The sequence below is a fragment of the Sorex fumeus genome, unplaced genomic scaffold, assembly GCF_029834395.1.
Source record: "Sorex fumeus unplaced genomic scaffold, SorFum_2.1 ptg000101l, whole genome shotgun sequence".
NCBI classification, from domain to species: Eukaryota; Metazoa; Chordata; class Mammalia; order Eulipotyphla; family Soricidae; genus Sorex; species Sorex fumeus.
The window spans coordinates 1,890,055-1,911,681 of record NW_026606158.1 but is presented as its reverse complement, the minus strand read 5'-3'; the positions used below and the strand labels follow the sequence as shown (position 1 = coordinate 1,911,681).

General features: G+C 48.4%; 1 protein-coding gene across 1 annotated transcript in view; it reads left to right on the top strand.

Annotated features, from left to right (window-relative positions):
- LARGE1 (LARGE xylosyl- and glucuronyltransferase 1) overlaps positions 1-21,627 on the top strand; it is a 383,597-nt gene that overhangs the window by 163,020 nt on the left and 198,950 nt on the right. The window contains exon 5 of the mRNA XM_056134685.1: positions 802-973. Coding sequence (XP_055990660.1) covers positions 802-973 — 172 coding nt within the window. The remainder of the gene's footprint in view (positions 1-801; positions 974-21,627) is intronic.

The window sequence follows — 21,627 nt, the reverse complement described above, 5'->3', positions numbered from 1 at the left end:
CCTCCTGTCATGGAGTCAGTTTTGCCCTTACAATACATATATGTATATATATGTATGTGTGTATATATATATATATGAAAGAGACTGAGGGTGGGGGGAGAGAGAGAGAGAGAGAGAGGAGGGAGAGAGAGGGAGAGAGACAGGAGAGAGAAAGAACCACACATTTTAATAAAACCACCAAGTAGTAATCTTAATGACTCGAAACAGAATATGACTTAGATATATATACCTGCCTAGAAACAATTAGGAACTATTCTGTGCACGTGTGTGAACATTCATATATTGTTTGTTTACTCCAGTGAGTGTGTAATTTCTTTATAACAAAAATTTATTTTAAAAATCTGAGCACTGGGACAGGAGAGATAGTACAGGGTATAAGGCACACACTTGCCTTGCACGTGGCCAACCCGAGTTCGATCTCCAGCATCCCACATGGTCCCCCAAGCAACGCCAGACGTGATTCCTGAGCATAGACCCAGGAGAAACTCCTGAGCATTGCTGGGAGTGACCCCAAAACAACAAAATGTTTGTCTGCAATGTTTGTCTGCTTTAGCTGCTTCATAGACATTTTTAGATTGAGCAGTTTTGTTCCCCAAAAACTTAACATGGAAAACTATAAATTTCATAAACATATCTTTAAGGAAAAAAATAGTATACACTTGTTTGTTTGACAACAACCAACCCTTATTACATACTTTTTTTCCCTAATGTTTCATGGCATTATTTGCAGTGATCATGCAAAAAAAAAAACCTTTAGCGTGGTAACTTCCACCCTGCCCTTTTCTTTGTTTCCCTGTGTAGTCTGAAGTTTCCTGGATTCCCAACAAACATTATTCTGGGATTTATGGACTGATGAAGCTCGTCCTGACCAAGACTCTCCCGGCCAACCTGGAGCGGGTCATCGTGCTGGACACAGATATCACCTTCGCTACAGACATCGCTGAGCTCTGGGCTGTGTTCCACAAGTTCAAAGGTACTTGTAACCTGCTTTATTTATTTTCTGGAAGCTTTCAAAGTGTACAAATTGCAAACAATAGTGACGTGCCTTCATTTTCCATATGAGATCATCCTGGAGGTCCCAGTCGTGAAATGGGTACGAAATTACCAGTTGAGTTGGTACCAACTCTCTGGCCATTTGAAACAGGTTCCAGTAAAACTGAAATTTATTTGCATCCTGCCAGAAAGCATTCAGGTTACTGTTGATGGAGGGGGAAAGGGGGGGGGGGGATTAACGATTAATGAATTGATTACTAATTAACAAAATTATTAGAATTCCTTAACTGTTCCAGGAACATGCTTTTGGCCATTGATCCATTCTTCTTGGCTGCAGCTCCGCCTAATTTTTGTCCCTGCTTCTAATTAAGGGCCAGTCACAGAAATTTCAACTTAGTCGTTGAAATACACCCCTCATCACAAAGGGTATACCTTCTAGTTATCCTGTTATGATGGGAATTGTACATCCCTAACTCATCACAAAAGCGTATGCCTTCTAGTTATCCTGTTATGATGGAAATTTAAAAAAACACAACAATTTTGGATGCTTGATAAGTGATCAATATCAAAGGTGGAGTTTCTTGTGAGGCAAGTGTCACAGGATAGAAACAACGTTTTTATCGGTTTTCTCGGCTTATCAAATAACTTTGATGGTTGCGGAAACTTAAGAGCGAGCGAGTGGAGATGGGTATTGATTATAGAGTGTTTGAAATGTTCTCGGGGCTTTTGTTTTCGTGACTGTGACGGCTGTTTCATTTCACGGAGGTATATAAGTTGGGCTTTCCTTCTAAGGGGGTTAGTTTCTTCTTAGCTTTTATTGTATGTCTTGTCACTGCCTCCCCGGAGGTGAAAGTACCTAGCAGGGATTGACGAGGCGGGAGTGTATTTAAGTCTGGCATGGATTGCTGAGAAAAAGACAGGTCAGCGTGAATCTCGGGTTGTTATTTCAAAACCCCTCTCCCAAATGTCTTCCCTAAAATGCCATTATTTTATAAAAATCCATCTCTAAGTTAGACAGATGTCATAAGAGAGAAATTTGGCAGTCAGACACTCACTTTCTTTTTCTTTTTCCAGCCACTCGCAAACTTCTGAGTCTAAACTCCCTCCTGCCTCTTCCCCCTAGTTTTTTTTTTATCCTACAAAAGGGTGAGCACACTTCCTCATTTCTTTTTTTTTTTTTTTTTTTTTTTTTTTGCTTTTTGGGTCACACCCGGCGATGCTCAGGGGTTACTCCTGGCTCATGCACTCAGGAATCACTCCTGGCGGTGCTCGGGGGACCATATGGGATGCTGGGAATCAAACCTGTATCGGCCATCTTGGCTGCGTGCAAGGCAAACGCCCTACCCACTGTGCTATCGCTCCAGCCCCTTCCTCATTTCTTTTATGGCCACGTCTTCATCCATCCCGGGATAGTCCACCGGGCTCCTGTTTCCTTTCCTGGGCAGAAGAACAAATTCCTCACCCAGCCCAATCTCTGTTGCTTTCTTCTGCTTCCCTCTGAGCTCACTAGAAAAGTTTTCATGTTCCAAGGGGAAAGGGTCACAGCAAGACCCTGACACTCTCCCTTTTTGGATCGAAATGTCCAGACCAGCCTGAATGACAGTGATTCAAGACTACATTTAGGGGCTGGAGCTATAGTACTGTGGGGAGGGCGTTTGCCTTGCACAAGGCCAACCTAGGTTTGATTCCCAGCATCCCATATGGTCCCCCTGAGCACCGCCAGGAGTAATTCCTGAGTGCAGAGCCAGGAGTAACCCCTGCCCATCACCAGGTGTGACCCAAAATGCCAAAAAAAAAAGGACTACATTTAGGGGCTCAGGGAAGAGTAGGTGCCTCAAAGTGCTGTAAGTACAAGGACTCAGGTTTGATCCTGGTTCTGCCCACATGCAACAAGCACAGTCCCAAAGGGCCCTGGTATGTGGGACCCCCAGCACCGCGATTTTATGTTCAACAGCCAAAACACAGCCAGGGGTATGTGAGCTACATAACTTGAGTGTGCAACCTCCAGCGAACCCCACATTTAAAAGGGAGTGTGAGCACCCTAGCTGGGAGTGTGACCCCTGATGGGCATGTGTGCCAGTACTGCAGGTTTTGAAAGATTTTGCAGGGTGGGAGACAGTACAAGGGATAAGGTGCTGGCCTTGCTGTCCCCGGTTTGATGCCCAGTACCTTAGTCCAGAGTGCTTGCATCTGGCCTGGACAACTGCTAGTCACTGTGAAATCAGCAATCTGGGAAGGGATAGGGAGAGAGAGAAGAATGGAGAGTTAAAAAATAAAATTAAATTAAGAGAGACATTTAGCAGAATGGGTTGAAACTCAGTGCGTTCCAGAGTTCTCTGTTCTCCGGAGAAGGCTGAGACCTGCATTTTTATTTCATGAATATGGACACTGGTGCTGGGCAGGATGCAGGGTTTGCTCAGAGTCGGGACCCAATGCATGTGTGAGCTGGTTCTGTGCTCAGCTCCCGTCTCATCTGTCATTCTGATGTATGTGCAGTGGGGGAGAGGGAAGAAGCGGAGAAGAGCTTCACACCCAGCAGTGCTCAGAGGATACTCTTGGCTTTGTGCTCAGGGGTTATTCCTGGCAGTGCTCGGGGGACCCACTGCAGAGCCAGGGATTGAACCTGGGAGAGGCACATCCCAGGGGATCTGCTGGTTTGTCACTGGTTTCCTTGGACTCTCTGGGTGGAGAAGAGGTTTTCATTATCTTTCTGTTGTGCTGCGCATCGACAGTTCAGTGACTCATTTCTTGAACGATTATTTGTCACGGTCCCACTGAGGGTCAGGCGTGGGTTTTGGATAAACGGGCATGCGTGGTGAAAGGACTGAGGGGTTGTGGCCTTTCCTGAAGGTGATTGGTACGAGATCACAAAGGCAGTGCCCAGTGGGCAGTCTTACCAGCATGGTGGTTAGGTGCTACAGACTCCCGCTAGCCCCTTTGGGAGTAAAAGCACTGACTATCCTAACTACTGGCACCTTGGGTGACCTCCAGGGAGGGCCTAGTCCTGTGGCCACGCCCACATCAGATTGGCCACACCCACATCAGATTGGCCACACCCACATCAGATTGGCCACGCCCACATCACAGTGGCCACGCCCATATCAGATTGGCCACGCCTGTAGCACAGCGGCCACGCCCATTTCAGATCGGCCACGCCCATATCACAGTGGCCTCCCTCATATCAGATTGGCCACGCCCATATCACAGTGGGCACACCCATATCAGATCGGCCACGCCCATATCACAGTGGCCTCCCTCATAACAGATTGGCCACGCCCACATCACAGTGGACACGCCCATATCACATAGGGCACGCCCACTTCCAGAATGGGCAGTGCAAGGGCTGATGGATGTGGAATCTTGCAAGATGCACTGTAGCATGTTTGATCTCTCAGTTATCTTCCCCACCCCAAGTTCTGCTTTCTTCCCTTCCCCCTTTTTTTTTAAATATCTGTGAGGAGCAATTCATAAACACAGGCATCACCTCCGTATCAGTCGGTTTCCTGAGAAACTCAACCTGCAAATCTGCATTCAGAGCTCCACGGGAGGGGTGGAGGCAGAGAGAACTGAGCAGAAGCAGCGGAACAGGGCACTGCTAACTGTTAACTTCCGCCTCCGGGAAATCACGCTTATCTTATCCCCATGCTAATTGGGGTTCTGTGGCCAGGAATACTGATGTCATCCGGTTTAAATAGCCCAGATCAACCGTGCCAGGGAAGCTTCCCATGGCCCCAGCCGTGCCCTTAGCTGGCCCCAGATTTGGATTTGGACGGCTCTGAGAGTCTAAGCAGCTCTGGGGCAAAGCAGAGGATATGGGCCAAGGTCAGGACAGGAGCAGGGAACTTTGCATAAAATGAGCTGCAGTTAACAGGCTGCCCTGTGTTTCTGTGTTCTCTCCTGGGTTTATTTCTAGCGCGGGTTACGCCCCCACCGCGCAGAGGAATCCATTAGATACCCTTGTTAGCTGAAACTGTTGAAAAATATAGCACCGGCCTTCAAGGTAGCTCACAAATCTGGCAGACTGAGTTTGTACACACTCATCAGCAAAGAAGTACAAAAAAACATGGGAGGTATTCCAGAACCCACCTAATTTTTCTGGGAAAATACAGACGCATAAAGAAAATAAGTAAGTTCTTCTGTTCTCCATATGGCTTGCTTAGTCCAAGTTTCTTTGGTAGTGTGTGTGTGTGTGTGTGTGTGTGTGTGTGTGTGTGTGATTTCTTTTTCTCCCTAAATTGGAGCCATTAGAAGCCAGACCATGGAACAGGAAGACAGTCTCTGTAGGACAGACCCATCAATCTAGAACATTCTGACCCAGGAGGGAGAGCTCCCTTCTAATCAAGATAATTGAAGCAGACGTCTTTCTAGGTAAACATTATGAGTGACTGACGTGGATACAATTTGGCCTGGCTAATTTTTCTGCTTTAGAACAGCTAGTTACCTAAGGCCATGCACAGTGCTTCCTGTTTTCAGAACACTTAGACTCCAGGAAGGATGGGGCGAAACCCCCCTCCCTTACCTAAATTCATTATGTGGACATTATGTTAAGAAGCTTTTGAGTGGGGAGTTTCGACCCGTTAACATGGAAAATTCCCCCAGCTGGTGGATTCCTGCTCTTGACCCAAAAATAGAATTATACCAACTGAGATGCCTCCAAGAGCTGAGACGTCTCAGAAGTCCAGCTTCCATCTCAAGAGATGCATGGTCCAGGATCCAAACACCTGTTTCAAAATTTTATATATATATATAAATTTTAGATATGCTGTCACTGTCACTGTCCTCCCGTTGTTCATCGATTTGCTCAAGCAGGCCCAGTTACGTCTCCATTGTGACAGTTGTTACTGTGTTTGGTATATGGAATACGTCACGGGTAGCTTGCCAGGCTTTACCGTGTGGGCGAGATACTCTCGGTAGCTTGCAGGGCTCTCCGAGAGTGGCGGAGGAATCTAACTCGGGTTGGACGTCCTACCCACTGTGCTATCGATCCAGCTCTTAGATATGCTATATACAGGTATATGCTATACACATATGTGTATATACATGTACATTGATATGTGTGTGCATTTGTGTGTATCTGGTTTATTTCTCCGAGTCAAGGGAACATGTGTACGTTCCAACCAGAGGTACCAGAAGAAACCAAGACCACCGTTTGCTCATACAACAATGTGGATAAACTTTACTTTTATTCTTTTTGGTTTGGGGGCCAGACCCGGCGATGCTCAGGGTGTATTCCTGGCTTTGCCCTGAGGAATCCCTCCTAGCAGTGCTTAGGAACCATGTGGAATGCCGGGAATAGAATCCTGGTCAGCTGCGTGCAAGGAAAAAATGCCCACTGCCCCGGGGGCTTATATTGTATCCCACATTGGGGACGGGCACATGGGGTGACATCAGCAGCTCCTGGGTCCTAGGGGGTGAGCTGGGGGAGAAATCACAAACCATTAAGATTCGAAAGTCCACCCCAATTAGCTGGAAAGAAGAAGTGGTCGGGATAGTCCTCAGAATCTTTTCTTCTCTGAACCCTATATCTAAAGCAGCTGGGATGGAAAAGGGATCATGAAGTCAATGATGTTTGGAGGACTGCTCGGGATGGGAGATGTGTGCTGAAAGTAGATAAAGGACCAAACGTGATGGCCTCTCGGTATCTTGTACTGCAAACCATAATATCCAAAAGGAGAGAGAGAGAGAGAGAGAGAGAGAGAGAGAGAGAGAGAGAAAGGGGAAAATTGTCTGTCTTGGAGTCAGGGGGATGGGTGGGATGTGTGTGTGTGTGTGTGTGTGTGTGCGTGTGTGTGTATGTGAAATATTGAGGACCTTGGTGGTGTAGAATGTGAACTGGTGGAGGAATAGGTGTTCAATCATTGTATAACTGAAACTCAAACATGAAAACGTTGTGACTGTTACCTACTGTTACTCAATTTAAAAAAATACTTCTGGCTATCCGCTGGACCTTGAGCACTGGTCCAGGAGTATCTTCTAAGCATCTCTGACTGTGCCCTAAACACCTCCCACCCCATATTTTTTGGAGATATTTTACTGGACAGTTATTTGGGCCTGTCAAGGACAGTTCTTTGGATCGTTTGTGTCCTCAGATACACGAGGATTTGTAAAGCCAAGGAAGGAAGTATTCTTTTTTTTTTTTTTTGAAAAAAAGATTCATTTTAATGAAACATGTTTATAACAGCATTGGCATCTGAATCACCTCCAAGGTGCCCACAACCCTCCACCACTGCTATATATATATATATATATATATATATATATATATACATATATATATATGTGTGTGTGTGTGTGTGTGTGTTTATCTCATATTTACAAACGATTGATGCTCTTTGTTTTGCTTCATTGTTATTTCGAATTTGGGGGGGGCACACTTGGCAGTGCTCAGGACTCACTCCTGGCTCTGTGCTTGGGGGACAGCAGAACCCCCTATGTGGTATCAGGGATCGAACCTGGCTGGGGCATGAGCAAGGCAAGTGCCCTAGCCGGTGTACTATCACGCCAGGCCCAGAGTGATGCCATTCATGGTGTTGGTGCCCACAACTGGTGCCACAGTTCTCACTTCACCAAGCTGTCCCTGGCCCTCCGCCCACGCCCTTATACTACTCTGAGTGGGACTACCATTTCGTTTTTAATTTTAATTATTTTTAAAATCATTTATTTTATTGAATCACTGTGAGATAGACCCTTACAAAGCTGTTCATGATGGGGTTTCAGTCATACAGTGTCCCAACGCCCATCTCTCCACCAGTGTGCATTTCCGAGCACCAGTGTCCCCAGGTTCCTTCCCATCACCCCACCCCTACCCCCCAGCTTGTATCTATAACAGGTGCTTTTCTCCTCTCTCTCTCTCTCTCTCTCTCTCTCTCTCTCTCTCTCTCTCTCTCCCCCCCCCTTCCTCCATCCTTCTCTCCCTCCCTTCCTCACTCCTAGGCATGGTGGTTTGCAGGACAGATACTAAAAGATTATCAGGAATATCCCTTTACCTACTTTCAACACTCAGTTCTTGTCCAACGTCATCATTTTCAGCTATTATTGTCATACCAGTCCCTTCTTTGTCTTACCTATTCTCCATCCTGTGCACACACTTGTGGTTGATTCCACAAGTGGAACCACCACTTCTTAAGTTCATCTTCTGTTCTTGGCACAGAGCAGAGCACCGCACATTTGCAGAGCAAAACAAACAAACAAACAACAAAAAAAAAAAAACGGGTCCCTCCTTGATTTATCTCATGCTCTGAGAGTAATCACATGACAGAGCAGAACCCCAGCCCTTCTGGTCCCGGGGTCTGTGTTCTCTCTCCCGCCTCCTGGCTAGGATTCCCTGACCAGGCAGAGGCCGCATGTGGGGAGGGGGAGGTCTGTGTGCATCAACAGGCAGGGGTCACCGCTGGCGGTGAATCACCCACAACCCCCCATTGTGTCCCAGATTTCCTGCACAAACATTTGGATATCAGAACGTGGTTTGAGTGAGCCGTTGGGGAGAGAGGTTGCAAAGCCATGAATCATAGATGCTCACCTGCAGCTCATAGCTTTTGGAGGTGCTCCCCACTGAAGCACACTGAAGCCTCAAGCTGGTGTTTTCACACCTAAGGGACTGAGCAAGTAAATGGCCATCCTGTAAAGTGCCAGCGTCTCACACCTCCTTCACCGCCTCCACTGTGTGACCTGGAGGGGCACAGAAATGGGTACCCAGGGGCCTCCAACTCTCCTGAACTCACTGCAGGCAACTCTTTCAGCCAACAGAGCCCCGAATTCAGTGCTTGATCATAAGATGTGACATTACTTAGGCCCTACAGTGCAAGGGATTCTCGGGCTAACCCGGGGCTGCTGGGGCCTGGCATTTTTTTTTTTTAAGTTTTATTTTACAACGTGCTGACTTTCTGGATACACTTAAAAGGGTCGTTCTCTCAGTGCAGAGGTAAAACGCAGATACCGCGCCAGCAGAGTTAAAACCGAGTTCTCAAGCACACCTGGCTGTTCACCACACAACCCAGTTTGAAAGCACTGGCTCTGTGCCCACCCCTCCATGCGACTTTTGATCAGCAAATGGGCACCGTCCTGCTCACACACCTCATTTATGTACACAACCTGGTTGGTCCTTCCACGACCCCTCATTTACATATGGACATAACTGATCATCCCTCATCTATGTACACAGCCTGGTTGGACCTCCCACAACCCCTCATTTGCATATGGACATAACTGATTATCCCTCATTTATGTACACAATCTGGTCGGTCATTCTACAACCTCTCATTTACTTATTTGCATAATTGATCCTCCCTCATTTATGTACACAATCTGGTTCGTCCTTCCACAACTCCTCATTAACATATTGAAATAACTGATCATCCCTCATTTATGTACACAAGCCTGATTGGTCCTTCCACAACCCCTCATTTACATATGGACACAACTGATGATCCCTCATTTACGTACTCAATCTGGTTGGTCATTCCACAACCTCTCATTTGCATATCTACGTAACTGATCATCCCTCATTTATGTACACAACTTGGTTGGTCCTTCCACAGCCCCTCATTTACATACGCATGCAGTGTCTGATTGGTCAGTCCTACAAGCCCTTATTCACATAGTATGAACCCCGTTCATGGTCCTGTTTTAAAGACAGGGGGTGACTGACGCTTAAGGGAGACAGCCATGTAGCTTGCCCTTACATCTTAGAACTGGGATTGGAACTCGGAACAGACCCCTTTGAAATCTGAAGTTCTTTGCACTGAGCCCTAAGCCACCTCGAAGAGGGGAAGGTAGAGCTTAGAGTCTCTTTGGAGAGACCCCTGTCACAGTCTCACAGAGCTCTTATGACAGAAAGAAAGTGGGAAGGGAGAGAGAGAGAGAGAGAGAGAGAGAGAGAGAGAGAGAGAGAGAGAGAACGGACGCATCAGGGCCAATGTGAATGGCCTCAAAGTACAGTTTTCCAAGGATTGAAAAATCAAAACCTTCTGTGGCCAGAGTGATAGTACAGCGGGGAGGACATTTACCTTGCTTGTGGTTGTGGCTGATCTGGGTTCAGTTCCCAGCATCCCATATGGTTTCCCCACCCTCCCCCCAGCACCGCCAGGAGTGATTCCCCCAGTACAGAGTCAGGAGTAACCCCTAAGCATCACTTGAAAAGCTAAAATTTAAAATTGGTTTATTTTAGGGACCTGAAGGATATTGCGGCTTACGGGCACTTGCCTTGCAAGCGGTCAACCCAGGCTTGATCCCTGGAATCCTGGGTTCTGCCAAGAATGATTCCTGCTTATAGAGTGAGAAGTAATCTTTGAGCATTGCCCCGTGTGGCTTAAAAATTGGAGAAAAAAATTAAAAGGACCAGGGAGAACTTGGTCTCTAGAATCCCAGCCCTGCCTGAAACTCGCTGAAATATTGCCTCTTAAGTAGCTGTGAGAGGAGGCTGGAGCAATAGCACAGCAGGTAGGGCATTTGCCTTGCACGCGGCCGACCTGTGTTTAATTCCCAGCCTCCCGTATGGTCCCCCGAGTACTGCCAGGAGTAATTCCTGAGTGCATGAACCAGGAGTAGCTCCTGTGCATTGCCGAGTGTGACCCAAAAAGAAAAAAAAAAAAAGTAGTTGTGAGAGGATGGAGTGGGGGCAGGGAAGGAGGGGCGCTGAGGTCTTGCCTTGCATGCATCTGAGCCTGGTTCGATCCCCAACACCCCATGGGCCCCCCAAGCATTGCTGAGTATAGGAGACCCCCACTCCTAGCATCAATAGGGTGGCCTGAGTGTTTCCTGACCCCATCACCACTCCGGTGTCTCCCTAGAGGCTCCTAAGCTAGTCAAAGCAGAACTGCAGTATCCCCAGCCCTCGTTGGCGGAGAATCCCTCAGAGTGGCCCCCGGTATCTGCCTCAGCACCGCTTGGGACATAGTAGCTGGGAAACCCGGGGCTCATCCTGGGGCTCTGTGACCTCAGAGAGCTTACCTGACTTCTCTGGACTCAGAGGCCCCGTGGCCCAACTTCCTGGGACAGGCCCGAGCTGGCTGGCCCGGTCCTCTCTGCTGTCTTCCTTCTCCAGCGCTGCCACTGCACCTGGGGTAATAGCGACCAGCGCTCAAGAAAGAATATCAGGGGCTGGAGCAATAGCATAGTGGGTAGGGCATTTGCCTTGATTGCGGCAGACCCGGGTTCGATTCCCAACATCCCATATGGTCCCCCGAGCACCGCCAAGAGTAACTCCTGAGTGCAGAGCCAGGAGGAACCCCTGAGCATCCCCAGGTGTGACCCAAAAAGCAAAAATAAAATAAGGAATATCCCAGGTACCTCCTGGGAGCTGATACATGAAGCCCTTGGGGCGGGGGAATCTGGAAAATCAGATGTTAAAAAATAAAAAAAAGAAAAAGACTGCGAAACCTTTAAAACTATGAATTTTTTTTTGAAAGACATCTGTAGAACTTGCTCTATTCTCATCACTGGCCTCAGAGACATTTTATTTTAGACGCTGACATTTCTCCCCCTCTTCCCCGCGTCTCCTAATTTCCCAGGAACTGGGGAAGTGGCAGGGGCGGGGGAGAATAAGCTTTACAAAAGAAGAAAGTGTATTTCAGACCCCCTTGAATCCACTTATTTGCGGGATGATCTTGAGGGCAGACGCTGCTTTGACCTCTCTCTCCTTCTGGTTTCGGCTGCTCCAGAAGTTCATAGTTTGGCAAGATCTGGTAGGGGGCTGCAGTGGGGTGGTGGCTACTTCCAGAATCCGGAAGGTGCTCAGTATAGGAGTCCCTCCCGCGGCCCCCACCTCCCCTTGCAAATGCACTTTGGTGGGTGGGTGGGTGGTTGGTTAGGTGGTTTGGAGGCTTTGGCAATGCCCATTCACTACCCCGGGCTCTGTGCTCAAAGATCACTCCTGGCACGGCTCACGGGACCATGTGTGCTGTGGGGAATTAAAACAGGGTCAGGGGGCTGGAGCGATAGCACAGCGGGTAGGGCATTTGCCTTGCACACGACTGACCCGGGTTCAATTGCCAGCATCCCATATGGTCCCCTAGGTTACCACCAGGAGTGATTCCTGAGTGCAGAGCCAGGAGTAACCCCTGTGCATTGCTAGGTGTGATCCAAAAAGCCCCCCCCCAAAAAAAAACAGGGTCTGCCCCATACAAAGCAAATGACCTGTCTCTGTACTGTCTGTTCAGCTCAGGCCTGACTTTTTACTGAGGGCAGGCAGGGGATGGGGGCTCCCAACAGGTGCTCAGGATTCCTGGGAGGCACTTCTAGGGATTCTCAGATGGACCAGTGGACCAGTGCTTCGATGGCAGGACCCAAGGGCACAGTGCTGCTTTGACCCTGCAGTGCCGGGAGATCCCTGGAACATCCAAGCAGTACTCAGCTTGGGGGGGGGAGGGGCGGGTTCTGCAGGGCCAGCTCTGGTCACGCTCAGGACTCCCGGCTGGGAACCCACCTGGTGTCCAGGATGGATCATGGTCAGCCACGTGGAAGGACTTCACCCCCACACCTTCTCCAACCCCCCAGATCAAACCTTTGACAAGGAAGATGCTCATGACTGAGGAATTGAAAGTGAATGGCGACTCTAGTCACGATATCCTCCAACTCCGCTATACCCCCCATCAACCAACACACACACACACACACACACACACACACATGCACAGGGACACACACACCATACACACATACACACACACGCACATACATACACATACCACACACACATGCACACACACATGCACAGGGACACACACCACACACGCATATACATACACATACCGCACACACACACGCACACACACACATGCACGGGGACACACACACCACACACATGCACACACATGCACATACATACACATACCACACACACATACCGCACACATACACAGCACACACACACCACACATAGACACACACACACCACATATACACACACACACACGCACATACATACACATACCGCACACATGCACAGGGACACACACATACACACATGCAATATACACATACCACACACACCACACACACATACACAGCACACACATCACACATAGACACACATACACCACACACACATATACACACTCCACATACACACATCACACACCCCAACACACACACCAACACACACATACCACACATACACACACACAGTCACACCCTGGGTAAGGTGGCAGTCTCTTCCCAGGGGAAGGCTCGGCCCCGAATCCTGCCACAGCACACCTCAGAGAACCACAGAGGGAGGATGAGAGGAACGGGTCAGAGAAAGCAGGAGACAGCTCCTCCCTGCTGGACCCCAGTACTGAGCCTTTGGTGCCTTCGCCGTCATTTTCATGCTAAACTTTGGGCTCCCAGGGATGGAGCTGGCTGATGCTCTGTTTCATCTACGGAATCTTTCCTTCGTGACATTTCTGTGCCTAGCTTTCCAATTTCTGCTCTCAGTTCTTCCTGTATTTTCTCGATTGTGAGATCCATTGTTTCTCTCATGTCCTCTTTCAACTCACTGGATATCTGTCTGACTCTTTCATTGAGTTCATTGAACATCTTCCTGACTTCATATCTGAATTCTTTCTCAGAGAGGTGCCTTAGGTGAGTAGCACCTACTGAGGCTTCTGGACTCTTTTCATCGTCCTCCCCACGTGGTGGGGATCTGCGTTGTTTCATCATGTTGGTGTGTAGGTATGGGAACTTGGATGTCACACTAGATTTCTAGGCCACGCCCGCTTCCAGGGAAGCCACGCCCACTTCTAGGGAAGGCACGCCCACTTCTAAAGGAAGCCACGCCCATTTCAGAAGAGGCCACGCCCCCACGGGAACCTGGTTTGGGAGGGGGTAAAGGCTGGGTAGAGAAGAAGACCAGAGCAGCATTGGGGGCGAAGAGGAAGAGGCTCACGTCTGCTTTTGTCCCAGGATCCTAGAGGACACCTGGGGCTGTGCAGGGTGAAAGCCAAGTCCCAGGTTCGAATACTGGTGGGCAGACTGACCTGGGTGGGGAAGAAGACCAGAGCAGTATTGGGGGCGCTGGTTGATGCTCTGGAGACGGTTGGCTGTGCGGGTCTCGGTCCTTCCACTTCCAAGTTGGCCCCTACAGCCAACTTCCTGCATCCCTCCCCTGCGCCCACCCTTGGCACCGGCCACTCTCTTTTCTCTCCTCTGCCCCCCCCCCCCACACACACACCTTCCGGTCCTTTGATCGGGGACCAGCCAGACACAGGATGCGCCGACTCGAGCTCTCTGCCCTCCTTTCTGAATTTCTGTTCACACTCCCAGCCAAAGAACCTTGTCTCTCCTGGGACCCTCCAGAGTGTTGTTCCTGGCAAAGCGGGTAAAGAGGTTTTAATTATTTTCAGATTAACTCAGAAGTGGATCTGCCTTCCCTATTAGAAAAATCATCTCACTTCCCCGAGCCCCTTTGTTGTTGTTTGTTGTTTTGTGATTTTTTTTATGAAAGCGGGGGAATGATCCATTAATAACTGCCTCATATTGGAGTGTTTGGGGAAATGTTCCCTCGTAGCACGGCATTAATAAGGAGTCCTTTCTTTCCTTCCGCCTCTGTGTTTGCTTCTTGTTCTCCTCTTGTTAAAAAAAAAAAAATTAATTTCATGGGCTGGGGAGAGCATTCAGGGGTTAAGCGTTTGCCTTGTATGCAGCCAACCCAGATTCCACCCTGGCATCATATGTGGTCCCCCCCACAACCCCCGGGCACTGCCAGGTGTAACCCTGTAGAGCAGAACCAGGACACATGGGAAATTCATTTTGTTCCTCACTCCCTCTTGCTTCCCTTCGTGGTCATTGAATTTTTTGCAGTGACCGAGAGTCTCACACACACACACAGAGACCCGACAGTGTTGCTTAAACGATGTCACTCATTGCATTGCCACCCGGGCCTGCACTCCACCTCAGCACTCTGCTTGTGGTGCTCACCAGAGCTCACCCATCTTTTTCATTTCAGTGACCCCCAAGGAACATATCTCCCCCCCTTGTTTCGTTGTTGTTGTTGTTGTTGTTGTTACACACAGAGCTTGCTTGTGGTGCCAGGGATCAGAGACCACAGAGCTACCAGGAGTCATGCCCGGTGCATGTGGAACCCCGGGAATTTGAACTCATGACCACATGCTGGCAAGACCAGTGCTCTCTGAGTCCCCACTCTATTCCTCCAGGCCTTCTGTGCTCTTCAACCTGAAATTCATGAGAATTAAAGGAATAAAAGCCCACCTGTTTGCCTCTCCCAAAACCCCCGCCTGCCCCTGACTCCCCTCCCCCACCCCCCGCCATTCATTTATGCATGGATTCATGCTCTTTCAGTACTTCTTTATCTCTTGATCCCCTCAACCAGTCAAAAACTTCAGGGATAAAATTGTTAAGGACAACAAGCACAGTTCTGTGTTCTCATTGCCAGTTTCTGTCAGATGCTGTGTACATCAGGCACTAGATGCCATAGCGTTTGTCCCCAGAAAGGTCTCTGAAGCGTCTTGTTCAGGGTCCCCCAGCGAGTAATTGAGGCCACCTCAAAGCATCTGGAGCCCAGGCTGAGTTGAGAGCCTTCACTCTCAGCCACCAGACTCTCACCTCCGCTACAGTTCCTAGACGCCAGACTCAGACACAGTTACCTGACAGAGCGGCGAGTACCTGGAAAGGAAGAGTAATTAATTCAATAATTCAGTCCAAGTCCCCATTTAGGGAAAGCGGGCTGGCCAGGCGGCTTGGCAAGACTCAGAGTCTTCTGAAGTAGAGATAAGAGTGGGGGAGATACAAGCCTCTTGGGGGGGGGGGAGGGGTCCATTCAAGAGGGGTGCCATCTGCAGAGGCCGGAAGTTCTAGGGCAACGGCACAGAGGCTGATCAAAGGAATCGCACCATCTGCTCCTCACGCCAGCCTGGTGGGTCCCTGCCTTTGATCCTGAGCTCCGTGTCCTGGGTCTCTTGGCCTGGCTGCTGTCACTAACCCCCTCAAACCTTTCCTCTAATCACAGCTTCTCAGTGAGATTGGGGGGACGGGAAACGACTCTTCCCTTTGGCACCCCCAGATGCCATCCCAGCCCTCTCAAGCACACTCTTCTCTGTTCTTGTTGTCATTTTTAATAGTTCCGTCGCTTTCATCATACTCCAGTGCACGGCCGCTGGGGATGCTGAATGCTCACCTCCATCCAGGCAACGGTAGAGATGTTTACGCTGGACGTGGCACTGGGACTTATATTGAGAAATCTGTCTTTTTCCTACTAATACACAAACCCCTGATGTGTTCCCAGCACCTAGTCCATGCCTAGAGCCTGGCCAAGAGTGTGTGCTCAGTAATATTTATTGAATCAGTGACCCGTGGAGCCCAGGATGACAGGTTTTTAAGGCAAGAGAGCTGCGAGGGGTCCTAGGAGTTATGACTTTAGGATTTCTTTGTCTTTTGTTGTTGTTGTTGTTGTTTGGTTGTTTTGTTTGTTTGTTTGTTTTTTGCTTTTTGGGTCACCCCTGGCATTGCACAGGGGTTCCTCCTAGCTTTGAACTCAGGAATCACTCCTGGTGGTGCTCAGAGGACCCTATGGGATGCTGGGAATTGAAACCATGTTGGCCATGTGCGAGGCCATGTGCAAGACCCTACCCCGACTTTAGGTATTATCCTAAGTTGACAGCTCAGAGCTTCAGGTACAGAGAACTTGTGGTAGTAGTGGTGATGGATGCCGTAACTTTGCTTAGCAGTACTATAAACTTCAGTACTCTTGGAAACCTACTACCTAAACCAAAATTTTTTAAAGTGTAGTTTTAAAAATGAATTAGTGGAGCTGGAGAGAGAGTATGTTGGGTTGGACACTTGCCTTGCAAGCGGCCAACCCAGATTTGTTCCCAAACATCCCATAGGGTACCCTGAGCACCTCTAGGAGTAATTCCAAAGTGTGGACCCTGCAGGAGCCAACTCTGAGCATCACTGTGTTGTGTGTGTTTCCCCTCTCCAAAAAAAAAAGAAAAAAGAATTAGTATTGGTGCTAGAGAGATAGTACAGTAGATAGGGTACTTGGGATCACTGTCAAGAGTGATCCTTGGGTGCAGAGCCAAGAGTAAGCCCTGAGTACTGCAGGTGTGACCCTAAAACAAACGAACAAAAAGAACTGGTATTGAGTTCTCATAGAAAAAAGCCTATTATAGCAGACTCTGGTTGGCAAGAATCTCATGCTGACCACCAGCTCTATTCAATTTACAACACTGAAGTACATCTCTGAGGGCTGGTTCGAATGGAAACAGTAGCAGTAATGATTTGGAAGTTAGTCTTTCCAACAAGGGCCCCACAATCCCTGGAAACAGTGACCTGAGTTTATAGGCACCACTGTTTCCCCACTGCATCACCATTTCCATCATCTGAGAGTTTCTATACTATGTAAATTAGGGCTTGTAGGACTGACCAATCAGACACAGTACGCATATGTAAATAAGGGGTTGTGGACCAACCAGATTGTGTACATAAGTGAAGGAGGACCAAGATTTTTATACATTTGGAAATGAGGGGTTGTGGTGACCAACCAGACGTGTACATAAACGATCAGAAGTCTGGTTTATCTGCCCGTTCGCTCCACATGTCCTGGCTTCCAGCCCCAGTGGAGTGGCCTGGGGCATTACCAGGACCTGGGTTTCAGGCCAGGTTCTCCCAAGCATTTTGATTGCCACTTGAGTTTCTCATTCTCAATGGGAATAATATTGCAGAAGAAGAAGATGTACTTCTTAGTTCTTCGATGCAGTATTTTTCACATTTGGCTGTTTCTGAAATGAAGATGCGACTTTACAAAGACAGCGTGACAGATGGTCTTTTTTTTCTCCTGGGAATTGTTTGCTAGATGCTGCAATCAGTGACCTCTTGGAATCCAGAAAATGGGGAGTTGTTATTTGTAAGAGTGTGATTTCTTCAGCTTTTTCCTTTCATCTTGGAGTGGTGGAGGAGGCTTGGAGGCTGGGTAGGACTCCTGGACCAGAGAAGAAGGAGCTGAATTGGAAAGCTTGATGATCAGTTTAAGAGAAAGGTGGTTCTTAGCAGATTTTTCCTTGACTGCATTGAATTGTTGGCACATACTCGGAAATTTTGTGCCTGTGGTGAATTTTTTCCTGAGTTTATCTCACCTCTATCATGTTGTGATTGTTCCCTGCTCTGAGGGTCCTCTCCTGATGGATGCTGGCAGCTTAGCTTCTGGAAATGCGTCTTCATACAGGTTGGGGGCGAGGAGAGAGAGGATACTGTGGGATGGGGGTGGGGGAGGGGGCATTGAATTGTGGAGCAGAAGCATATTGCTATTTTTTTCTTTTACTTATCACTATCTCTATCACCCCGTTGTTCTTCAGTTCACTCGAGCAGGCCCAGTAACGTCTCCATTCGTCCCTGTCAAGTGCAAGTGTAACCCGATGACATATTGGGGGCTCCTTCAGTGTCAGGGGAATGAGGACCATTCCTCATTGTTACTGTATTTGACATATCGAGTATGCCACCGGTAGCTTGTCAGGCTCTGCCTTGGGGGTGGGATACTCTCGGTAGCTTGCCAAGCTCTCCAAAACTGATGGAGGTTTTTGGGGCAGCCTCTAATCACCTTTACAGGTGTTCCTAGTCAGGCATATAGACGGGTATGATATTCTCAGTAGCCTGCTGGACACTCTGAGAGTTTATATTATTATATTATATTATATTATATTATATTATATATTATATTATATTATTTAGGCTGGAGCAATAGCACAGCAGCAGGGCGTTTGCCTTGCACGCAGCCAACATGGCCGACCCGAGTTCAATTCCTCCGCCCCTCTCAGGGAGCCCGGCAAGCTACCGAGAGTATCTCGCCCACACGGCAGAGCTTGGCAAGCTATCTGTGATGTATTCAATATGCCAAACACAGTAACAACAAAGTCTCCAATGGAGACGTTACTGGGCCTGCTCGAGCAAATTGATGAACAACGGGAGGACAGTGACAGTGACATTATATATTATTTATATCTTTTAATTATAGAAAGAGATATGAGAGAGTTAGACTGCCAACCCAAAATTTCAGGAAGTCACCCACCTGTTCTTCTTTGCTCCTTCAGACATTCAGTAGATGTTTATTGAGCCCCTACTTGGTAGTCACAACCAGGAGACCCTCTGATGCTTGACCCACTGGAAATTCATGTAACTCGCTCATCCTTCTTTGAGAAAATTCGATACTTATCAGGAGCATTTTTGGGTAACTTGTCATCCGTGTGAATGACACCCTTCAGAAACTGCTGGCTTTCATCACAGGAGCTGTCATGTGTCAAGGAGATGTTGATGGTAGCTGCTGTGGATACGCAGAGTGGAATAAGGCAGAGGTCATTCAGGGGGGAAGGAAAGAGGAAGCAGGATGGGACCCAAAAATGGCAGTCGGGGGTGGCGAGGGGGGGGCACTTCATGAGCCTGACGGGGAGTGAGTGACAGATGATAGAGAGTGAAAGGCGCAGGAAGCAAAGACCCGTCACACAGATTTATAGGGACAAAGACCAAGTCCATCCTTAGAGCCATCTCTTGTACCCAGAGTAGAAGGCAGTCCGTTTTCTTTTTTTTTTCCTCTTCTTTTGGGTCACACCCGGCAATGTACAGGGGTTACTCCTGGCTCTGCACTCAGGAATTACTCCTGGCGGTGCTCAAGGCACCATATGGGATGCTGGGAATCAAACCCGGGTTGGCCGCGTGCAAGGCAAACACCCTACCTGCTGTGCTTGCTATTGCTCCAGCCCAGCGGTCGGTTTTCTTGTTTGCTCTGCCACTATCTTGGCGAGAGGGTGCTACCATGCCACTCTGTTCCGCTCCTGGCCTGGATTAGCCTCCTGCCACACTGGATTCTGAGACACCTCGGATCTAGGTGGCCTCATCATTGCATACAGACGTGTTCTTGAACTGGTCATCCGGAACTGCAGGGTTGAGGGCACCTCTTGGCATCTAATTTCCTGTTGGGTCTTTCCAGTGTTCTCAGACTTCCAGCCCTGAACAAATGGCCTGGACCCCTCACTGTGATATCAGTGCTTGGGGGGCAGAATTTCTTCACGCTTTGGTGCTATGGGCATTGGGGCCGGGTAACTCTTCGTTGCAGGGGTGCTCTGTGCTGTGCGTTGTGGAATGTTTAGCAGCATAGGGTGCCAGTAGCGGTTGTAACGGGGAGAAGGAGGGGGCAGGCGCCACCCTGAGTCTCCTGCAGGACAAAAATCTTTCCCAGCTGAGAATCTACTCCTTAGCAGCATGCATTATGGGGACACGTGTGTAGGGTCAACAGACTGTAGATGGTGGTGTTTGTCAGTGGTTGATAATGATGGACCTCAAAGAAGAAATCTGAGCTTATTTATGAAAACATTCCTTAGAGACCACCCCTCCCATCTTTATGCACCTTAGAATCTAGATTTTTCTGAATCAGTTTCACATCCCAGCTCCGATTGTGTGTATTTCAGCCTTCTTTCCCTCACGTTTACTATACCCAAGAGACAGTCTCCAAGATGCTTGAATTGTGACTTTTGTCAGCGAGGGTTACAGATTGTTGTCTACCCAACAAGCCATATTATATTGGGAAGATAGTAGCCCTCGAGGCTGGAGCGATAGCATAGCGGGTAGGGCATTTGCCTTGCACTTAACTGACTTGGGTTTGATTCCTCCATCCCTCTCGGCAAGCTACCAAGAGTATCCCACCTGCACAGCAGAGCCTGGCAAACTCCCCGTGGTGTGTTCAATAAGCCAAAAAAAAAAAAAATAAGAAATCTCACAATGGAAACGTTACTGGTGCCCTCTCGAGCAAATTGATGAACAACAGGAGGACAGTGCTACTGTAGCCTTCCAAGCTCCCATGATCCCACAGGTAAGTGTGATAGAATCGACTGAATCCCAACAGCTCGGACCCAGAGAAGTCCCCATGATGAGGTAGCATCCCTGTGGAAATTTAAGATCGTCCCTCGAAATGACAAGAGGGACCCACTGGCCTCTCATCTGTGTGCTCAGGAAGCAAGGAGGGAGAAGGTCAGCATGCACCATTGAGGGGCTATCGCAAGGACACACATTTTGCTCCTCCTCCATGCGGATACAGAGATGATTAGTGGGTTCTAATATATGACAAGGACGGACGTGGGCTGTCCAGGAAGATAAATAGCTGTGATCTGCTCGGAGGTGCGCCGGCCCACCCATATGGAAGAGCACAGACCAGCAGAGCTGTGAGCAAGAGCTTCTTTATTGAGATGGATGGAGGGATCACAGGTGAGGATGCTCTCTGACGGTCCAGCCCAGCTCTCCTCGAAACTAAAAGATCTTTTTTTCTTTTTTCTTTCTTTTTCAACTGAACCACCATGATGCAACTACAAAGCTTTCATGTTTGAGTTTTAGTCATACAATGATCGAACACCCATCCCTCCACCAGTGCACATTCTCCGCCACCAATGTCCCCAGTATTACCCCCCTTTCCATCCCTCCCCTGACTCCATGGAAGACAATTTCCCCCATACTCCGTCTCTACTTTTGAACATTATGGTTTGCAAATACAGATACTGAGAGGCTATCACATTTGGTCCTTTATCTACTTTCAGCACACACCTCCCATCCCGAACGATCCCTCCAAATATCATTGTCTTAGTGATCCCTTCTCTATCCCAGCTGCCTTCTCCCCCCACTCATGAGACAGGCTAAAGGATCTTTTTCCCAACCACCACCTGA